General features: G+C 41.7%; 1 protein-coding gene across 3 annotated transcripts in view; it reads right to left on the reverse strand.

The window, feature by feature from the left end:
- SLC9A9 (solute carrier family 9 member A9) overlaps positions 1 to 23,685 on the reverse strand; it is a 558,227-nt gene that overhangs the window by 497,043 nt on the left and 37,499 nt on the right. For all 3 annotated transcript variants that reach the window (XM_077130324.1, XM_077130322.1, XM_077130323.1), the window contains exons 3-4: positions 16,742 to 16,819; positions 10,324 to 10,400 (exon numbers count right to left, since the gene is read on the reverse strand). In XM_077130324.1, the coding sequence (XP_076986439.1) occupies positions 10,324 to 10,400; positions 16,742 to 16,819 (155 nt within the window). The remainder of the gene's footprint in view (positions 1 to 10,323; positions 10,401 to 16,741; positions 16,820 to 23,685) is intronic.

Here is a 23,685-nt window from a genome sequence, read left to right on the forward strand (position 1 = left end):
GCCGACTGGCTAATTTGGCCGGACGCTCTCCTGTGCTGCGACGGCCGGCGACCCTCCCCGCGTTTGGAACCCCGGGCCGGCTGGCATTCTTCCAAGACGCTTCGGTTGCCGAACCTCCCCTACAGCGAGAGTTTTCCAGAGTTGAGGGACCCACAGCAACTTTCGCTGGTGGAACCCACAGACAGGCGTGTGCCACGAGCGCCACCTACTGGGCAGGATAAGAAAAACAGAACCCAGAGATTGCACAGAAAAATCTTTCAACCTGTGGGGTCGAACACCCAGGGAAATCTGACTAAATGCCCAGACGCCAGCAGAAGATAACGGATCACGCTCAGAAAATTGAACATATGTCCCAGTCAAACGAAGAAACCAATAGTTCAAATGAGATACAGGAGCTGAAACAACTAATGCTGAATATACGAACAGAAATGGAAAACCTCTTCAAAAACGAAATCGATAAATTGAGGGAGGACATGAAGAAGACATGGGCTGAACATAAAGAAGAAATAGAAAAACTGAAAAAACAAATCACAGAACTTATGGAAGTGAAAGATAAAGTAGAAAAGATGGAAAAAACAATGGATACCTATAATGACAGATTTAAAGAAACAGAAGATAGAATTAGTGATTTGAAGGATGAAACATCTGAATTCCAAAAAGAAACAGAAACTATCCAGAAAAGAATGGAAAAATTTGAACAAGGTATCAGGGAACTCAAGGACAATGTGAACCGTACAAATATACGTGTAGTGGGTATCCCAGAAGGAGAAGAGAAGGGAAAAGGAGGAGAAAAACTAATGGAAGAAATTATCACTGAAAATTTCCCAACTCTTATGAAAGACCTAAAATTACAGATCCAAGAAGTGCAGTGCACCCCAAAGAGATTAGACACAAATAGGCGTTCCCCAAGACACTTACTAGTTAGAATGTCAGAGGTCAAAGAGAAAGAGAGGATCTTGAAGGCAGCGAGAGAAAAACAATCCGTCACATACAAGGGAAACCCAATAAGACTATGTGTAGATTTCTCAGCAGAAACCATGGAAGCTAGAAGACAGTGGGATGATATATTTAAATTACTAAAAGAGAAAAACTGCCAGCCAAGACTCCTATATCCAGCAAAATTGTCCTTCAAAAATGAGGGAGAAATTAAAACATTCTCAGACAAAAAGTCACTAAGAGAATTTGTGACCAAGAGACCAGCTCTGCAAGAAATACTAAAGGAAGCACTAGAGTCAGATACAAAAAGACAGAAGAGAGAGACATGGAGAAAAGTGTAGAAAGAAGGAAAGTCAGATATGATATATATAATACAAAAGGCAAAATGGTAGAGGAAAATATTATCCAAACAGTAATAACTCTAAATGAAAATGGACTGAATTCCCCAATTAAAAGACATAGACTGGGGCGGGCCGCGGTGGCTCAGCGGGCAAGAGTGCTTGCCTGCCATGCCGGAGGACCCCGGTTCGATTCCCGGCCCCAGCCCATGTAAAAAACAAACAAACAAACAAAATATAATAAAATAAGAAAATGTCTAAAGATGTTTCCCTTTCTTCCTCCCTTCCTTCCTTCTCTGTCTTTCTTTCTTTCCTTCCCTTCCTCCCTCTCTCTCTAAAAAAAAAAAAAAAAAAAAAGACATAGACTGGCAGAATGGATTAAAAAACAGGATCCTTCTATATGCTGTCTACAGGAAACACATCTTAGACCCAAAGATAAATATAGGTTGAAAGTGAAAGGTTGGGAAAAGATATTTCATGCAAACAACAACCAGAAAAGAGCAGGAGTGGCTATACTAATATCCAACAAATTAGACTTCAAATGTAAAACAGTTAAAAGAGACAAAGAAGGACACTATATACTATTAAAAGGAACAATTAAGCAAGAAGACATAACAATCATAAATATTTACGCACCAAACCAGAATGCCCCAAAATACGTGAGGAATACACTGCAAACACTGAAGAGGGAAATAGACACATATACCATAATAGTTGGAGACTTCAATTCACCACTCTCATCAATGGACAGAACATCTACACAGAGGATCAATAAAGAAATAGAGAACCTGAATATTACTATAAATGAACTTGACTTAACAGACATTTATAGGACATTACATCCCACAACAGCAGGATACACCTTTTTTTCAAGTGCTCATGGATCATTCTCAAAGATAGACCATATGCTGGGTCACAAAGCAAGTCTTAACAAATTTAAAAATATTGAAATCATACACAACACTTTCTCGGATCATAAAGGAATGAAGTTGGAAATCAATAATAGGCGGAGGGCCAGAAAATTCATAAATACATGGAGGCTCAACAACACACTCTTAAACAACAAGTGGGTCAAAGAAGAAATTGCAAGAGAAATTAGTAAATACCTAGAGGCAAATGAAAATGAAGACACAACATATCAAAACTTATGGGACGCAGCAAAGGCAGTGCTAAGAGGGAAATTTATTGCCCTAAATGCCTTTATCAGAAAAGAAGAAAAGGCAAAAATGCAGGAATTAACTGTCCACTTGGAAGAAGTGGAGAAAGAACAGCAAACTAATCCCAAAGCAAGCAAAAGGAAAGAAATAACAAAGATTAGAGCAGAAATAAATGAAATTGAAAACATGAAAACAATAGAGAAAATCAATAAGACCAGAAGTTGGTTCTATGAGAAAATCAACAAGATTGATGGGCCCTTAGCAAGATTGACAAAAAGAAGAAGAGAGAGGATGCAAATAAATAAGATTAGAAATGAAAGAGGAGACATAACTACTGACCTCACAGAAATAAAGGAGGTAATAACAGGATACTATGAACAACTTTACGCTAATAAATACAACAATTTAGAAGAAATGGACAGGTTCCTGGAAAGACATGAACAACCAACTTTGACTCAAGAAGAAATAGACGACCTCAACAAACCAATCACAAGTAAAGAGATTGAATTAGTTATTCAAAAGCTCCCTAAAAAGAAAAGTCCAGGACCAGACGGCTTCATATGTGAATTCTATCAAACATTCCAGAAAGAATTAGTACCTACTCTCCTCAAACTCTTCAACATAATCGAAGCGGAGGGAAAACTACCTAATTCATTCTATGAAGCCAACATCACCCTCATACCAAAACCAGGCAAAGATATTACAAAAAAAGAAAACTACAGACCAATCTCTCTAATGAATACAGATGCAAAAATCCTCAACAAAATTCTAGCAAATCGTATCCAACAACACATTAAAAGAATTATACATCATGACCAAGTAGGATTCATCCCAGGTATGCAAGGATGGTTCAACATAAGAAAATCAATTAATGTAATACACCATATCAACAAATCAAGCAGAAAAATCACATGATCATCTCAATTGATGCAGAGAAGGCATTCGACAAGATTCAACATCCTTTCCTGCTGAAAACACTTCAAAAGATAGGAATACAAGGGAACTTCCTTAAAATGATAGAGGGAATATATGAAAAACCCACAGCTAATATCATCCTCAATGGGGAAAAATTGAAAACTTTCCCCCTAAGATCAGGAACAAGACAAGGATGTCCACTATCACCACTATTATTCAACATTGTGTTGGAAGTTCTAGCCAGAGCAATTAGGCAAGAAAAAGAAATACAAGGCATCAAAATTGGAAAGGAAGAAGTAAAACTATCACTGTTTGCAGACGATATGATACTATATGTAGAAAACCCAGAAAAATCCACAACAAAATTACTAGAGCTAGTAAATGAGTACAGCAAAGTAGCAGGCTACAAGATCAACATTCAAAAATCTGTAGCTTTTCTATACACTAGTAATGAACAAGCTGAGGCGGAAATCAAGAAACGAATCCCATTTACAATCGCAACTAAAAGAATAAAATACCTAGGAATAAATTTAACCAAAGAGACAAAAAACCTATATAAAGAAAACTACAAAAAACTGTTAAAAGAAATCACAGAAGACCTAAATAGATGGAAGGGCATACCGTGTTCATGGATTGGAAGACTAAATATAGTTAAGATGTCAAGCCTACCTAAATTGATTTACAGATTCAATGCAATACCAATCAAAATCCCAACAACTTATTTTTCAGAAATAGAAAAACCAATAAGCAAATTTATCTGGAAGGGCAGGGTACCCCGAATTGCTAAAAACATCTTGAGGAAAAAAAACGAAGCTGGAGGTCTCGCGCTGCCTGACTTTAAGGCATATTATGAAGCCACAGTGGTCAAAACAGCATGGTATTGGCATAAAGATAGATATATCGACCAATGGAATCGAATAGAGTGTTCAGATATAGACCCTCTCATCTATGGATATTTGATCTTTGATAAGGCAGTCAAGCCAACTCACCTGGGACAGAACAGTCTCTTCAATAAATGGTGCCTAGAGAACTGGATATCCATATGCAAAAGAATGAAAGAAGACCCATCTCTCACACCCTATACAAAAGTTAACTCAAAATGGATCAAAGATCTAAACATTAGGTCTAAGACCATAAAACAGTTAGAGGAAAATGTTGGGAGATATCTTATGGATCTTACAACTGGAGGTGGTTTTATGGACCTTAAACCTAAAGCAAGAACACTGAAGAAGGAAATAAATAAATGGGAGCTCCTCAAAATTAAACACTTTTGTGCATCAGAGAACTTCATCAAGAAAGTAGAAAGACAGCCTACACAATGGGAGACAATATTTGGAAATGATATATCAGATAAAGGTCTAGTATCCAGAATTTATAAAGAGATTATTCAACTCAACAACAAAAAGACAGCCAACCCAATTACAAAATGGGAAAAAGACTTAAACAGACACCTACCAGAAGAAGAAATATGGATGGCCAAGAGGCACATGAAGAGATGCTCAATGTCCCTGGCCATTAGAGAAATGCAAATCAAAACCACAATGAGATATCATCTCACACCCACCAGAATGGCCATTATCAACAAAACAGAAAATGACAAGTGCTGGAGAGGATGCGGAGAAAGAGGCACACTTATCCACTGTTGGTGGGAATGTCAAAGGGTGCAACCACTGTAGAAGGCAGTTTGGCGGTTCCTCAAAAAGCTGAATATAGAATTGCCATACGACCCAGCAATACCATTGCTAGGTATCTACTCAAAGGACTTAAGGGCAAAGACACAAACGGACATTTGCACACCAATGTTTATAGCAGCGTTATTTACAATTGCAAAGAGATGGAAACAGCCAAAATCTCCATCAACAGAAGAGTGGCTAAACAAACTGTGGTATATACATATGATGGAATATTATGCAGCTTTAAGACAAGATAAACTTATGAACCATGTAATAACATGGATGGACCTAGAGAATATTATGCTGAGTGAATCCAGCCAAAAACTAAAGGACAAATACTGTATGGTCCCACTGATGTGAACGGACATTCGAGAATAAACTTGAAATATGTCATTGGTAACAGAGTTCAGCAGGAGTTAGAAACAGGGTAAGACAATGGGTAATTGAAGCTGAAGGGATACAGACTGTGCAACAGGACTAGATACAAAAACTCAAAAATGGACAGCACAATAATACCTAATTGTAAAGTAATCATGTTAAAATACTGAATGAAGCTGCATCTGAGCTATAGGGTTTTTTTTGTTTTTGTTTGCTTGTTGGTTTGTTTGTTGTTGTTGTTTTTTACTATTACTACTACTTTTATTTCTTTTCTTTATATTAACATTTTATATCTTTTTCTGTTGTGTTGCTAGTTCCTCTAAACCGATGCAAATGTACTAAGAAACAATGATCATGCATCTATGTGATGATGTTAAGAATTACTGAGTGCATATGTAGAATGGTATGATTTCTAAATGTTGTGTTAATTTCTTTTTTTTTTCTTTCTTTCCGTTAATAAAAAAAAATAAAAAATAAAAAAATAAAAATAAAAAAAAAAAAAAGAATCTGATTTTGAAAACCAAAGAGGAAGAAAGGAAGGAAGGAAGCAAGCAAGCAAGGAAGGAAGGAAGGAAGAAGAAAGGGAGAGAGAGAGAGAGCGAAGGACACAAGTGCTAAAGAAGTGTGGAGCAGAGGTCGATCTTGTCAATGCTGGTGGGGAGGTAGAGTGGTGCGACCCTCCAGAGGGTAATGTAATGGATCCACAGGAGAGTAAATATAGGGTCGTCACAGGATTAGATGATCCCATTACTAAGAATATACTCAGAAAAGCTGAAAGTAGGACAAAATAGGCATTTGCACACCAATGTTTATGGCAGAATTATCCATGAGAGCCAAAGGATGGAGGTGGCCAAAGGGTCCATCGACTGAGAAGCAAAGGGCAAGCTGTGATATGGACACATGATGGAATATTGTGAAGCTACTGGAAGGTGTGAAGTCATAAGACATGCAATGAGGTGAATGAACCTTGTCAACATTATGTTGGGTAAAATAAAGCCAGAAAAAGAAAGGACAAATACTATATGGTCTCACTTAGAAAATACTTATAAGAAAACTCGGGCCTAGATTGTAAGCTCTTACAGTAGTCACACGTATTCCTGAATTTTAAGTGTTATTTATAAATTCTGAGATGCTATGCTCTTTGTGCATAACTTGGAAATTCCCTGGATCTGTAGGTAGGTACTTGTGTGACACCTAAGGCAGAGTTAGAGTTCTACAGCTCTGAAAGTCAGCATTACCCCATATGACAATTGTCAAAGAAGATGAAATAGAGATCAAACTTCAATTATAGATGTGAGCAAAGCTGATCTGGTTGGGATCAGAATACAGGGTAAAGGATGATATTGTCTGTGTTTTAAAACTTCAGCTTTTGTGTGAGAAGAGATGTTTACTCTGTCCAAAAGAGATGTTTATTCTGTCCAAAATTGAAATTTTCTGTAGCACAGTATCTAAATTAACCAATCTGGTTGGTTTATTTAAACAATCTAAGTACATGGAACCTAGAACAGAGAATGATGATTCTTTGTAGCTTAATGTAATACCATGATATAGTTCTAGAGTATTTTGAGAAGATAATAAAAAAGTATTTGCAAAGTCCCTTGAAGTAGTGGAGAAAAAATATGGGATTATTAAACTTCCCCATGTGGGAAATTCCTCATATTCTTTCAGGCACTGGGGACTCCCAATTAAATAAGCCAAGCCTTCAAACTTGAGACTGGTCATTAAGAAACTTGTTTCTATAATGGTAAGCTAAGCCTGGTTATAAACACGCCTAAAAGTTATACCAAGAGAACACCTTTTGCTGCTCAGATGTGGCCTGTCTCTAAGCCAAACTCCACGAATAAACTCATTACCCTCCCCGCTATGTGGGACATGTCTTCCAGGGGTGTAAGTCTCTCTGGCAACATGGGACATGACTCCCAGGGATGAGTCTGGCCCTGGCATCATGGGATCTAGAATGCCTGCTTGACCAAAAGGGGGAACATAAATGTAACAAAATAAGGTTTCAGTGGCTAGAAGAGTTCAAATAGAGCTGATAGGTCATTCTGGGGGTTACTCTTATGTAAGCCCAATATTACAAATTGCTCAGTATGCCAAGACCCAGCCATTCTACTCCTGAAGACCTAAAGAAAACCCAAGACTCTAAGACTCTATAAAAGTTTTACTTATTAAGTTTATTTTTCAAAAACTTAAAACCTCCAGATTGTTCCTATGCCAGATAAGCCCTGAAACGTAGAGGTACAAGTCTCCCCCAGAATAGCAACCACTTGCATTCTTCACTTCATAATGTGGACACCCTTTTCAGCATGAAGAAGTTACAACGGTCATAGCCCAAATATCCCTGAAGATGGAAAGAAAGATCAAATGAGAGGGGGGAGTTGTGACATAGAAGTTAGGATTTAACAAAGGATTATGACTACTGACTCATTACACAGATATTTCTGTTTCACTTTCTAGCGTATTAGAACAGCCAGAAGGAAATAGCTGACACTGGGGAACTGTAACCCATACTAAACTCTGAAATTTGCTCTATAACTAGTTGGTAAACTGTATATTGAAATTTATTACTTTTCTGTATAGATGCTATATTTCACTATAAAAAATGTTAAAATATAAACTAAAGTAAAGAATCTGACTTTGGAGCCCGACTGCTGAGTTACTATGGTGGACTGAATGCTGCCCCCACAGACAGGATCCAACCCCAGCCCCAGCGAATGGGTGTGAACTCATTTGCATATCAGACCTTTGAAGACTCTGTTTGGATGAGGCCAAATTGAGCAGGGCAGGGCTGAAGTCATTGTTAGCAAAGGAAATTCAGACACAGTCAGGTCCTAGAAGCCAGAGGAGAAGACAGAAAGAGACAGATTTCCATGTGATGGGCGTAGAGATACAGCCACCACGAGAACACAGCAGACTTCAGAAAAGTCATGGCCTCTGATACTTCGGTGTTGGATATCAAGCCTCCAGAAACTGTGAGACAACAAATTCCTGCTGGTTAAGCCAACCAGTTTGTGGTGTTTCTCATAGTCATTTGGGGAAATGGAGTTAGTCACCAATCCCAGTTCTCCAACTTACACAGTGTTTCTCTCTCTAAACCTCAGCTGTCTAATTGTTGAAAGAAGGTAATAATAGTTTCCACTAAATAGGATTATTTTGAGGTTTAAATGAGATGATCCATGTAAAGTATTTAGAACATGTCATGGCACTTTTTGAGCTCTCAATAAATGGTTTTTATTATTCTTATCACCATTAATTTGTCAGAAAACTGTAATTGATCATTTTCTAAGGCTCGAGTTTAACTCACATAATGGACTCATAAAGTTATGAAAGGGCCAATTTGGCCTGAATTTAAGAACGTGCCTCTCCCTTTAGAAGTTCTGAAATTGTATCTTAAAATCTACAGCATAAAATAAAATTTTGCTTAGCATTCTGGAATATATAAAACAATTAGTCTCGCCAATATTTTTTCCTCATTTCTGCCCATAAGACAAATGTACGTTCACCCATCTCCTCCTGGTTACTAAATCAAATTCAGGTTCACATTCTACAATTCTTATACCACCTGATCTCTGTGTATTGGACACTGTTGACCAGCCCACCTCCTCTTCTCTTGACCAGAACACCTCCCCTGCTGATTTTATCCCCATCTCTCAGCTTCAACACTTTCGGGCCTTTCTGCAAGCACCTCTTTCCTTTCTTCAAAAGCACTGTTCCTAGGTCCCTTTTCCTCTCACTCCACATGCCCTCTCTGCATGACCTCATTCTTTCCCAGGATTTCAACAAGCCACGACTCCATGGCCACTTTTGCAGCCACAGCCTGAATCCAGCATTTCCATCTTGGTCTATGGAAATCATCTCTCACATGATCCCTGGCCACTGTTTCCCCCACACTGAGCTGATCTAGGCTTGAATTCTAGAATCAATAAATATTTAGCAAAGAAATCAGTGCAAAATTCCCCTGCTTTCAGATACCAGTGACAACATCTCCCAACAGCACCTTGGCCTTCTAGCAACACACCCTGACTGCTTCCTAAGAGAAGGGCTGGATAAGTGAATATTGCACGCTTTTAGCTTAAGTTTCTTGGGTTAAATTATAACATCTGTAGGCAGTAAAATTAATGGTAGACTTGGCTGTATGAGACAATTTAATACATCTACAATATCACATGCAGAGTAGCTGAACTTTTTTTCAGCAAGGCAGCTCAATTTTATTGAATAAAACTGTAAGCAAAATTGGATTGGTTCACTTCCCAGTGCCTGCCCATGCCAAAAAAGAAAAATTGGATTGGCTCCACCATTTGTAACCATATTTTGCTTTATGATGAAGTGCAAAGCAGAGTTTGTATATTTAGATTTAGGGCTCAGCAACACAACCAATAAAATATAATGATAAAAGTCTTCATTATTCAGTGTATTGACCAAAATGCCATGCAAGAATCAAACAACTCTGCTGGTATCTGGAGATGTATGTTTCAGACAGACTGTTCTCTCGTAAGCTTCCCTTTAGAAATGAAAGCTTTGATATTACTATTGTACCCCACAAGTGGAAGTAGAATCCTACAAAGAAGATGGCAGCAGGAGTGCAAAAGATGGCAGAAGGTATTGTGCGTATCATCACTACTTAAGCCAAATAAAGAATGCAATGTGTTTCATATAACTCAAGTCAAGGTATCCAGATTTCCTAAACCAGAAGTCCAAAACTCACAGAGAAAACCTGACAATGTAATTCCAGTTTGCTTTGATTTGAAGCTCTGTGTTTGTCGAAAGACACATAAGCCTTGGAACTGAGTCAGAAAAAAATGTGTAAAAGTAGGATAAACTGAGAAAACATAGACAATTCACCCAACCAACATGAGTCCAAGAAATGTGAGATTCTTCCCACAGACCCAACAGCCAGCAGGAACTCGGGCTCCAAATGTCACTTACCCTATGACGATGCAGGAGATGGCAGTTCCCAAGAAGGCATACGTTAAAATAGATCCCAAGTTTCGGAAAAAGTGTCTCTGGGGAGAAAAAAAAAATCATACAGTGCATTAGCATTTTTCTTAGTAGAGCAGGAAATAAAAACTAATATATATATTGTGATATCAACATGGCCATGTAAGACATCCCCTGGAAAAGCCTCCTTTCAGAAACAACTAATAAAAGGTCAAATCCCACTTGCTGGGAACTCTGGAGGATGATAAGATGGGAGAAGGGCTCCACAAATGCTCAACTGAAGAACAAGGCAGACCCCGACCTGCTGGCCTGGCCCACACCCACACTAAGAGGCGCACAGAGGGGCGTGGCCCAGGCAACCCCCCAACACGGATGTGGGCCATAGAGCCACTCACAGCACCGAGTCAGAGCCCGATTCTTCCAGGCTCAGGGACAAGTCTGCAGAGACCCAGGGCACAGCAGACGCACAAAAGGGCCTCCAGGAAGCAAAAGAGATCACAGCAGGCGCGTGGGCAAGAGGGGCACATATTTAACCCAGTCTCTGCTTGCTGGATCACCTAAATGAAAAAAAGGGACTTTTTCGAACACTGACTGTGGTAGTTAGATTCAGGTGCCAACTTGGTCAGGTGAAGGTGCCTTGTTATATTGCTTTGGACATGAGCCGATGGCATGTGAACCTCATCTGTTGCTGATTACATCTGCAGTCGGCTAGGAGGTGTGCCTGCTGCAATGAAGGATGTTTGACTTAATTGGCTGGTACTTAAATGAGAGAGGTCAATGTAGCACAGCCCAAGAAGCTCAGCATACCTCATCTCAGCACTCGCAGCTCAGCCCAGGCCTTTGGAGATGCAGAGAGGAATCACCCCAGGGAAAGTTGTTGGAACCCAGAGGCCTGGAGAGAAGACCAGCAGAGATTGCCCTGTGCCTTCCCATGTCAGAAAGAACCTCAGTTGAAATTTAGCTGCCTTTCCTCTGAAGAACTATACGTTAACTAAATAAATCCCTTTTTACTGAAAGCCAGTCCGTCTCTGGTGTGTTGCATTCTGGCAGCTAGCAAACTAGAACACTGACCCATCAGGCTCCTGGGTCAGAAACCTTGATGGGGAAATAACTCGAGTCAGTAAATCCCCGAAGAGGGAAAAAATAGGGGAGAACTGAACTGCTGTAAGGCAGGACAGGTCCTAGGACTATAAAGTATGATGAAAAGGGGTCATTGAGTGAGGGAAACAAACAAGTCATAGGCCCTGGGGAGAAAATTCTGCAGAAAACAAAAAGGAACAGATCAGGATTCCTGGATAAGGCACTGAGGAAAGGAAGCTTTCTCCTGGAGGTGAAGCCATCACACATGAAATGGCAATCTTAGCTGTACTGCATGTCTAGGCAAGAAACAGGTACAGTAAACCAGAGAACATCTGAAGAGTCAAACGTGGGTTACTCTAAGTTGCACCAAACATGAAAGAAGGGACTCAACACATGGCCTACCTTCAACAAAACCTTAGGCAAGAGGGAGAAACTGACCTTCAGATTTCACACATCAAAATATCATATACCCAGACATAAGCAAAAAATTCCAAGCCATGCCAAGAAACAGGAAGATACAGCACAGTCAAGGGAACAAATTCGAACTTCAGAGGAGATACAGAATTTGGAACAGCTAATCAAAGATGTTCAAACAAATCTCCAAAGTCGATTTAGGGATATGAAGGAAAATATAGATAGAAATAAACTAACTGTAGATATTGAGCTAAAGGATATTGAGGCAATGTATGAGCAAAAAGAAGAATTAGGAAGTTTGCAAAGAAACAAAAAAGAAGTTATGGGGATGAGAAGCACAATAATGGTGATTAAAAATACACTAGAGGCATACAACAATGAATTTGAACAGGCAGAATAAACAATCAAAAAAACTAGAAGACATTGAAATCATGCAGACAGAAGAACAGATAGAGAAAAGAACAGAAAATACTTGAGCAGTGTCTGTGGGATTTGAATGACAGCATAAAATGTGCCCACATACTCATCATGGGAGTCCCAGAAAGAGAAGAGAAGGGAAAAGGGGCAGAAAGAATATTTAAGGAAATAGCAGCTGAAAATTTCCCAACTCATATGAAAGACATAAATATAAATGTCAAGCTTTTTTCCTCTTGCTTGCTTTTTTTAAAGAGCAGATCAGTGATTTGGGAGTCGTTTAATACAATACAGAGAACCTACGGGGAAAACTACAAAATGCACTGGATACCTCTGCCAGTGCCCTTTTCTTGTGGTCACAATCAGGACAAATTTCTTTTTATGTTACTTTTATTTAGGGTGTAAATCAAAGCCGTTGGCTTGACCATGATACACAACCATTTGTGAAATGCTTTTCATAAGTAACGCTGCACATTAAAACACTGGAAACTGAATGTATGTGCTGATTTGTATACTTGACGTAATAGAGTAAATACTGTATTTTGACGTAGAGGAATGGGGCTATTTCCAGGCAGGAAGAGAAAAACTTCCAGCCAGGGGCTTTATACTGATCATAAGATGTCTTCCTGTCCCTTTCTCCTTGCCACAGGCCACGGCAGGTCCTCAGGGCTCACCACCAGACAAACCTCAGTCGCAGCTAGAAGACCTTCCTTGGAAGGAACTAATGGAAAGGAACTCGCAAGGTGAGATTTGACCTTTGTTTTCAAATAAGTGGTCTGAGTTTTTCTTCTTAAAGGAACAGTGTGAGTTTGTTATATCTATCTATCTATCTATCTATCTATCTATCTATCTATCTATCTATCTATCTATCTATCTATCTAAATCATCGCGGGTTGCAGGTTTCAGGTGGAGTCCAGCACTTCCTTTGCACACAGGCATGAGAACAGGCCGGAGTGCTCTGCTGGTGCCTGATGGCGGCACCCCCGTGCCAGCCCCCAGCACAGTCCCCAGGTCGGGACAGCGAGTGTCCCCAGGGCTGCAGACTTGGCCACGTGTCCTGCATTGCTTCCCACTGGGCACAGCTCCAGGACGGAAAACTGCCTCCTGCAGCCAAACAGCAACCTCACGCTCCCCACAGCCAAATAGCCTGCAGGCCCTTGGAAGAGAATTCCCATCCTCAGGCAGCCGGCCCTCCAGGCACCCTGGCTCAGGCTGGGAAGGAGAGAGAAGAGACAGGGCTCCCACCCGTGCAGCCCCCTCTGCCGTTGCCCCCTCGCTGCCCCCGTGCTGCTGAACCCCTCTGCTGTCTCACACTTCATGAAAAATAAACACAAAATGGTTCAAAGACCTAAATATTAGAACCAGGACATAAAATTCCTAGGAGAAAACGTAAGGAAGCATCTTCAGGAACTTTGCTAGGCAGTGGTTTCTCAGCCTTTACAGCTAAAGCATGAACAACGGAGGAAAAATAAGAAAATAGGACCTCACCCAAATTAAAAAAACTTTTGTGCATCAAGGACAAAAATGAAGTGACAACTTGCTCAATGGGAGAAAGTATTTGGAAACCATATATCTGATAAGGGTTTACTATACAGAATATATAAAGAGACCTTACAACTCAGCAATAAAGACAAACAACTCAATTTTAAAATGGTCAACGGACTTGAATAGGCATTTCTCCAAAGTCTACCTGCAAATGGTTAAAAACAAATTAAAATATACTCAATATCATTAGCTACTCAGAAAACGCAAATCAAAACCGCAATGAGGTGCCATTTCACACTCATTAGAATGACAACTATTTAAAAAAGAAACCCAGAAAATAACAAGTGTTGGAGGGGATGTGGGGAGATAGGAACCACTTCATCACTAATGGGAATGTAGGATGGTGCAGGCGCTGTGGAAGACAGCTTGGTGGTTCCTCTGTAAGTTAGGTATAGAATTATCACATGAACTGGCCAGCCCACTTCTGGGTATATACTCAAAGGATGAAAGCAGAAACTTAAATAGAGATTTACACACTAATGCTCCTGGCAGCATTATTCACAACTGCCAAAAACTGGAAGCAACCCAAATATCCATCATCTGGTAAATGGATAAACAAAGCGTAGTAACTGCACACAATGGACTGTTACTCAGCCTTAAAAAGGAGCGGAGTTCTGGTGCCTGTGGCAGCCCAGATGAACCCGGGAAGCACCACGTTGCGTGAAATAAGCCAGACCCAACAGACAAGCACCGTAGGATCTCACCGCTGTGAAACACTTAGGACAAGCTCACAAAGTCAGACTCCAGCATGTCTGGGGTCTGGGGTGGGGGCTAGGAAAGGGAGTTAGTATCTAAACTGTGCAGGTTCTATTTCTATTCTTGACTGTGAAGTGTTTACAATGCAGAGTAGGGATGTAGCACAGCATTAGGAGGACAATCAACAGTGCTGAATTGTGAAGTGAATGTGGTTAAAAGGGAAAATCTTAGATTGCATGTATGTTACTAGAATAAAACTAAATAAAATAAAATCATTGCTTGTATGACACAGTGAACCTATTTTAAATGACGGACCACAGTTAATTGTACAATTATAAAAAAGTTCTTTCGTGAATTGTAATGAATGCACAACCCTTAAAACAAGATGTTACCTGGATTGCATGTGACAGGAATTCTGCAATTTAGGCATGATTTTTCTTAAACCGACAAGTTCTCTAATAAAAAAAAGTAATGTATGCATTTCACAGTCCCATCTCTCCCTTACTATTTAGGCACATTTTGTGCTTGGAGCCTTAGTTCCTGGCTGTAGCATGTACGGGTGCACTGCAGGGGACAGAGCAGGAAAGGATGCACCGGGAGATGAGAAGGGAAGGGGGAAAGAGACAAGTGCCAGGACAGACTGGACATGGCACGGGAGGAAGGGATTGGGGCTATTTCCAGACAGGAAATTAACAGAGGGGTGATTAACAGAGGACGTACTTTTCAAGAAGTTTTCTTCTCACTGGAATCCCTGGAGCATATCTAAAAACACTGCTCTAAAAGACAGAAGTTGCCTTGTGACTTTTCTTGGAGCTCTGAATTGTATGTCTCCTGAGCGTGACTTAGCAAGACTCGGCAACCTGTCACGGCTCATTTTAATGGATCCGACATGGGATGGTGCCTAGGACTGGGTCTGGGATGGCCTGGAAAAAGCCAGCCTTCAGAACAGTCCCAAATGCTGCCTGGCAAAGCACCTTTGCAGTTCTTTAAGTGGGGTCTGCGTGGCCAGAACTGACAGCGAGAGGAAGTCCGGAGAGCAGAAAAGAAGGTCTGATGAAGCAGCTGCCTGGCTGCCGGCGGAGACTGTCCCAAGGCCGCACATCTCGGGGTGAGGCTGGCAGAAGAAAGCAGTCCTGCCTCTGCACCCCAAAGCCCTCAGCCAGAGCGTCACTCTGCAGCACAGGCAGTGACAGCACTGCACTACAGCAAATCACTAATTCACGAAGGGCATGCATTTGGGCTATGTCTAAGTATTGCCAGACAAGTGGATAGAAACAGCAAAGCTGAATTTTTTCTGTCTGTATCGGGAGCTGAATATCAGGAAAGCATTCTTGCGTTTTCACCCTGATGGATGAGCCCAACTTAAATTAACAAGCAAACCCTGTGGTTACCCATTACTAGAACAGCACTCACTTCCCAATAGAAATATAATGCAAGCCACGTACATCAATTTTTAATTTTCCAGTAGCCACGTTAAAATAAGTAAATAACAAATGTGGAATGAATTTTCACAATGTTTTATTTAATCCAAGTTATCCAAAATATCACTTTGACATGAAAGCAATATAAAACATGGCTGAAATATCTTACATTCTTTTTTTATTTTTTAATTTTATTATTTTAAATACCAAAAACCACCAAACAAAGGTTGTGAAAACCTTATGTCTGATGCTCCTTTTATCTACCTTGTCAACAGACGAGTAGAACATATGGAATAAAAATAAATAATAGGGGGAACAAATGTTAAAATAAATTTAGTTTGAAATGCTAGTTATCAATGAGAGGGAGGGGTAAGGGGTATGGTATGTATAATTTTTTTTCTGTTTTCATTTTATTTCTTTTTCTGAATAGATGCAAATGTTCCAAGAAATGATCATGATGATGAATATGCAACTATGTGATGATATTGTGAATTACTGATTATATATGTAGAACGGAATGATCAAAACAGGAATGTTTTCATTCTTTTTTTACTTGAAGTCTTAAAAATTTGGTATGTCTATCACAATTAAAGCACATCTTGATTCAGATTCATGACATTTCAAATGCTCAGCAGCTCATATGCCTAGCTGACAGTGTATCAGACAGAACAAATTTAGAAGAATTACAAGGATGTCAGGTTTGAATTGGTGTTACATAATCTAAGATAATAATATTCTTACAAAGACCTAAGTTCATAAAGTAACTGGTTCTCCCTTAGTGATAGTAAAATTCTCCACTTAATGATCAAGGAAAAAATGTACCGCTCTATACTTACCTTCTTTAGGCTATATCCTGCATGAAATATAATCGGTGGCAGTAAAACATTGAAGAAGATTTCCGGATCAAATGTCATCTGCCAGGAAAGACAAAGTGCAGTTAGAACAATTGTCCTTGGGGCTATTGAACAATGTGTTTTAAAGCAACTTAACTTTGCTAAGGTTGGATGAGGCATAGTAACATAATACTAAATTAACAGAGGTGAAACTAGGAGAAAAATGCAAATGTATGAATTCATTAATGCAGTCTAACTGTAAAGTTGTACGTTAAGAGTGAAATCCATCCTACAGCTAACAGGAAAGCAAATCCTCACAGAGACTTCTCTGGGCAAAGAAAACGTTCCCATTTATTATAGTTCATTCATACTTTAAATGTTTTCATTTTTTTTTCTAGCAAAAGGAATTAGTAGGTCTCAATTATTTTCACTTCTGGCCAGCATATATTTAAAATTTTCCCAAAATACAATTTTTTTTTAAATCTTTTTTTTTTTTTCACATGGGCAGGCACCGGGAATCAAACCTGGGTCCTCTGGCATGGCAGGCGAGCACTCTTGCCTGCTGAGCCACCGTGGCCCGTGCCAAAGTACAATTTTTAGGGGAATTTGGTCTTGGTGGGCCCTATTTTACCCCATTCCAAAGATGATTTGGTGGAAAAACAAAAATGTGAAAATGTTTTTTTTCCTAGTATTTGTGTATTGAGTTTTACTTAAATTAAAAAACAAAAAACAAAAAACTTGCCCAGAAAAATAAGAATAACTTGGTGTGAAGTGCAATGAAATGAGGTGTAGAAATTCTTGAAGCCAGTATCAGCTATTTGGTGAAATTATAATCTGAAAACAAAACTCAATCTTTGAAGATTTCCCAGACTTACCCCCTTCTCTCTCTACTTCTCTCTACCCCTTTCTTTTCTCACTGTCTTTCTGTCTCTCATGCACACACGTGCACACACGCGCACACACACACACACGCAGAGAAACGCCATGCACTGTCACCACTCGTGCCTTCTTACCACCACACTCACAAGTCTCCCTGAGGGCAGACTCACGCCATCCCTTCCTACCTCTGTGCTCTCTCATGCCTGAGATCTCTTCGCACTCCCCTAGCCCCTTCCCAGCAGCGTGTTCATGACAGCCCTCGTGTCAGCACTGGTTTGTCCTTCACCATGTCTCCGTGAAACCGGGAATTTCTCTGTCTTAGTCAATTCCACCTTGACCCCTCCCCCTGCCCTGTGCCTAGCCCATGCTCATGAAATATTTGCTGTGTTGGATTAAGAAAGATCAATTACTTCTAATAGTCCAATCTATTAAACCAAAATGACTTATGCTTATCCCCGTCACTGTAAGTAAGGACTAGTTGAATAAAAGCTCACAAGGTCCTCCCTCGGCAGAGCCGTCCACTCTGGGTTGGGTGGGCGCGGTCTCCGGGTCCCTCTCCCTGCCCTTCTGGCCACCTGCCCGCCCTGCCCACCTGCTGCCCTCCCTCCTGTCCCCGTCATGAACGCAGGCGCTTGTCCCAGCCACAGCCCGAGGTCACCCAGATCCCTGGCATGCGTGACCCCTCCCAGTCCCCTTCTGGGGCTTGAGGCCGTGCTCTTAGGGGAACTCTTGCCCCACCAGCTCCCCAGGCCAGTACGTGGGGACCCAAATCCAGGGAAAAGGAGATCTGATGAGCCAGTCCGCCCCGGCCTGGCAGGTGCACACACTGGCTGACTTGGTGGACACCGATTCCTGGTGCCCATAGCAGGGGAGAGGCCCGGCCGGTGCATCCCTCTCTCCCTCTCTCCTGGGGGAGCTGGAGCTGAGGCCAAGTTCCTGAGCTTGGAGTGCTGTGTGCACACACCTCTGCATCCACCTCTCCTTTCAGTGTTCACTGAAAACAAATACTCTACACAAAGTAGAGGGACGGATGAAGGAAATGAGCTTGTGGCCTGGCCCGGCTCTCACTGGGCCGACCTCACGCTTCTCTGTCTCTACTGTTCCCTGTGTGCTGCGCTGGCTTCTCCTACTCAAGAGTAAATGACTACCGCTAAGCGTGTGCCGCTATTCTCACCTGTCCCTCCACGTAGCAGCTGGTTCACTACCTGACAGGCATATGCTGCTGTTTGTTAACTGATCAGAGAGCACGCTTGGGAAATCCTCAGCACAGGAACATTTCTCATCTCTCACATGCCTGCCCCGGCTTACCAGAAACTATGACTACCAAACACCCGGGGAGGTCAGCTGAGAGAAGGAAAGATGTTTCTGAGCTCGGGCTTCTCTGTCCGGTCCCGCATGGGTGTCTCATGCAGCGGGCCTACATAACAGACTGGACAAGGGGTCATCTAGTCCACTGGCATGGTCGTGAGCTCATTTGCTCCAGGTTGAACGCTAGGTGCTGGAGAGCAAATGGTGAATAAGTCCATTTCACAGAGAAGTAAACCGAGGCACAGAGAGGTTTTGAGTTGTCAAAATCAGCAGATGGCGGGCCTGGAGTACAAACCCAGGTGAGCTGGGGCTCCCTGGCCTCACTTGTGTCCGTATACCCTCTAACATCCTGCGTCTCTTGAAAAGGAGGGGGAACCACTTCCATCCTGCCATCACAGAGCTCACGTTGGCTTCTTAAGTCTTCCTCTAGCCCACACCTTGCCATCCTTGGGGAGAATTTTCTTAGAAGTCGTAAACAAACCTGGTTGCTCGCTAGGTATGTGACTTTAAACCACCATCCTTAGTGTCATTTTCTTTAAAACTGGGTAGAGACTAAATGGGAAATTCATTTATTAACAAAATAGTCATAAAGACGGTCATGGTGCCAGGACCTGTGCTAGACATCACAGGCAGGCAGGTGAGCAAGGCAGTGTCCCTTCCCAGGGAGCTGTGAACACAGATTAAACCAACCAACTAACTAATACACTGACCAGCAGCCATTCTGTGGGCTGTGAGAGCTCTGAAGGAAACATCCCAGGGCTGCCCCACGGGAAGACGAGGCGGGACTAGGTTTAGAGGTGGGGACCCCTCTGGGAGACAGTGGCATTTAGCCGAGATCCCGACGCAGGGAAGGGCCGCGCAGGGACCTGACGAGGGAGGCCCCCGGGGGAGGTGCGAAGGCAGAACAGGGTCAAAGCCTGGTGAGAGGAGGGAGCTGACGAGGGTGGCGCGGGGCGCTGTGGGGGGACGCCGAGTGCAAAGGTGGGGAGGTGGAGCGGGGAGGGCAGGGCTGCGCACGCTTCGGGAGGCCCGTGGGCGACGGCTGCGTGTCCCAGGTGAGCGGCCCGGGTCGGAGGCAGAGAGCAGAGCGCAGCCCCTCGGCCGCGGAGACGGAACGGGCAGTTGACGGGTTAGATGTCAGGGATTATGGGAAAGTAAGCAATCACTTCCAGATTTCTGGTTTTTGGTTAAGTAAGAAGGCTCAAAAGCAGTGCTTGCTAAAGAGTAGCTGCGCAATAAGTTTTCTCCTCGCTTGCACATATTCTGACGTTCTAGAAAAGGTACTACTTACAGACACGTTTAAGCTGCAGTCAAGTCTTGTAACATGGCTCCTTCAAAACCCTTAATGAAGTTCCTTTGGATCCAGTAATCCACCCAATATGGAAAAAATGCTGATTTGGCCATTCCATATATAAAACCAACGTTCACATTACATTATTTTCAGGAAATCAGTGTAACTCTACTAGGTTTCGTGTTTGATGATTTTTTCTGGGTCTTAATACACCTGACCTTTGGTCCACAAATTCTGGAGCGGCCTTTGGTCAGAACCGATGTCCCACCTGCCCTTTGGCGCCCACCGTGACCTGTCGGCTTCCGGGACCCCGGACCGGTGCCGTGGAGTGAGACCCTCCTGCTCCGCGAAATGAGAGAGGAGCCGAGGAGAAAATGTGCAGGGCTGCAGGTCCCGGGGTGTGAGGAAACCAGGAGGGTCTCTAGGTCGTTTTGGGGAAGCGCGCATCGGTGGATCGGGGGAGAGCGGGTGGGGCCGGTGCCTGGGATCCCTGGGTGGGCTGCAGAGTATTGGGGACGTGCGACAGGAGGGAACTGACCTCCCGGCTCCAGCCTGCCCAGCTGCTGCGGAAACTGCCCCACGTGGTTGCGATGGGCAGCGCCTGCAGGGAGCCTGGGGGCCAGTGACTGTCCACCTTGGGGCGGGCCTGGGGGTGGGGAGGGATCACCTTTCGGATGCAGGAATAGCCAGCTGCAGACGTGGCGTCCAGCAGGCCCCCCAGCGCTGCTCATCAGCGGATCACCTACATGCTGCTTGGCTCCCCAGTCCCCAGCAGAGCCCCACCCTCGGGCTCCCTGGTGGAGCACACCCTGCTGAGCGATGCCCCCCCCCCCCCAGGTACAGCGGCCCCCTGCTGAGCACGCCAACCTGGAGTTTCTCAGGCCAGAACGGGCGGGGCAGAGGGAGGCGGAGCCCACCATCGCCATCTGCTGGCGAGAAGGGGTAGTGCAGGCAAGCTAACTCGCCTGCCTAGGTCTTTATTTTTATTTTTTCTTACTATTTTTTTCTTTTCCCCCTTTTTAAAGTATATTCTTTCTGCACATTTTTATTAGTACTATAGTTGTTTTTAATCATTTTTTATTTTTATAGCTATTTTATATTTTTATTAATTTCTATTTTTCATTTCACATATTTTTTATTATTCCATTTCATTTATTTTTATTATTACTATTTTTCTTTTAAATTTTCTCTCCCTTTAGTGGGCACGAGCTTGACTTAACTCCCAGTTTATCCGGGGGTTTCTCATTTTGATTCCGGGGCCTACTATTCTTGAGGTGTATTTTGTTTGGTTCTTGTTTTTGTATTTCATGTTTTCATTGTATTATTATTTTATTACTATCTCTTTGTTTTGTTCTTTTATTGTGTGTGTGTATAGGCTGGCAGGCATTCTGCGCCTGAAGTCCCCCTGCACCCTGGCCTAGCTTACAATAGACCCTCAGGTTGAACTGTATCCCCTACATGAGATCCGAACCTTGATTTGATGGAGAGTAACTGACATGGTGCAACAGGAAACGTTCTGCAAAATCCAAGTAAATACATAACTTTAGAAGAGTGAAATACACCAACTTACAAAATAACCATATTAAGATAATCAAATACCCTGAAAACCACAGAAAATGACAAAGCACAAGAAAATCTAAGCAGAAATGGCCCAGCCAAATGACCAAATCAGAATTCCAGAGGAAATGCAGAATATGGAACAACTACTTTATAAACAACTTTATAAACAAGGATGTTTATAAAGAAATAAAGGATATCAGTAAGACACTAAAAGAGCATAAAGAAGAATTCAGGAGGTTAAATAGAAAATTGGCAGATCTCACAGAAATGAAACATACAGTAGAACAAATAAAAAATATATTGGAGACACATGATGGCAGATTCGAAGAAGCGGAAGGAAGAATAAGTGAGCTAGAAGATAGAACAATAGAACTAGAGTGCACAAAAGAACAAATGGCAAGAAAGATGGGGAAAATGCAGCTGGATCTTAGGGAAATAATGGACCAGGGGCGCTGAAATATAAGAACCACTGGTGTCCCATAAGGAGAAGAGAAGAACAAAGGGCTGGGAAAGTTAGTTGAAGATATAATTGGAGAAAACTTCCCAGCCCTTATAAAAGACATGAAATATGCACATCAAAGAGGCTCAGTGAACTCCAAATAGAATAAATCTGAACATGCCCAATCCAAGACACATACTAAATAGGCTGTCAAGTGTTGAAGAGGAACAAAGTCCTGAAAGCAGCATGAGAAAAGCCATCTACTACATACAAGGGAAAACACATAAGACTGACTGCAGACTACTCAACAGGCACCATGGAAACAAGAAGGCAGTGGTATGATATATTTAAGATCCTGAATGAGAAAGGCTTTCAACCAAGAATTCTTTATCCAACCAAGTTATCCTTCAAAATTGAGGGAGAGACAATGAAAGATTGAGAGATCTAGTTCACAAGAGACCAGTCCTATAAGAAATACTAAAGGAAACCCTGTTAGCTGATAAAAAAAAGACAGGAGAGGGAGGTCTGGTAGAGGGCACATAACTGAAGAATTTGAGTAAAGGTAATTTAAAAGAAAAAAGAGAGAGAAGGGAAATAATATATAGATCTGACAAATAAAAACTATAGGACAAAATGGTAGAGTCAAAAACCAGTTTTACAGTAATTACTTTGTTAATAGACTAAATTCATCAGTTAAAAAATATAGATTGGCAGAATGGATCAAAAAACATTTTCCATCTATATGCTGTTTACAAGAGAGGCATCTTAGACCCAAGGGCACAGTTAGATTGAAAGTGAAAGGATGGAGAAAGATCTTCTATACAAGCTGTAACCAAAAGAAAGCAGGAGTAGCTATACTAATATCAGACAAAATAGACATTAAATGTAAAGCTGTCATAAGAGACAAAGAAGGGGGTGGGCCATGGTGGCTCAGCAGGCAAGGATGCTTGCCTGCCATGCCAGAGGACCCGGGTTCGTTTCCTGGTGCCTGCCCATGTTAAAAAAAAAAAAGAGAGACAAAGAAGGACACTACATACTAATAAAATAAATAATTCACCAGGAAGAAATAACAACCATAAATGTGTATGCTCCCAATCAAGGAGCTCCAAAATACATGAGGCAGACATTGGAAAAACTGAAGGGAGCTATAGACATATCACCAGTAATAGTGGGAGACTTCAATACATCATTCTCCGTTATAGACAGAACAACCACACAGAGGATCCACAAGGAAGCAGAGAACCTAAACAATAAGATAAATGAATTAGATCTAATAGATATATTAAGATCATTACATCCCAAAACACCAGGATATACATTCTTCTCTAGTGCACATGGAATGTTTGCCAGGACAGATCATATGCTGGGAAACAAACTTAGTCTTTATAAATTTAATAAGATTGAAATTATACAAAGCACTTTCTCTGGTCATGACAGAATAAAGTTGGAAATTAATAATCACCAAAGAAC

Source organism: Tamandua tetradactyla, chromosome 15, assembly GCF_023851605.1.
Source record: "Tamandua tetradactyla isolate mTamTet1 chromosome 15, mTamTet1.pri, whole genome shotgun sequence".
NCBI lineage: Eukaryota > Metazoa > Chordata > Mammalia > Pilosa > Myrmecophagidae > Tamandua > Tamandua tetradactyla.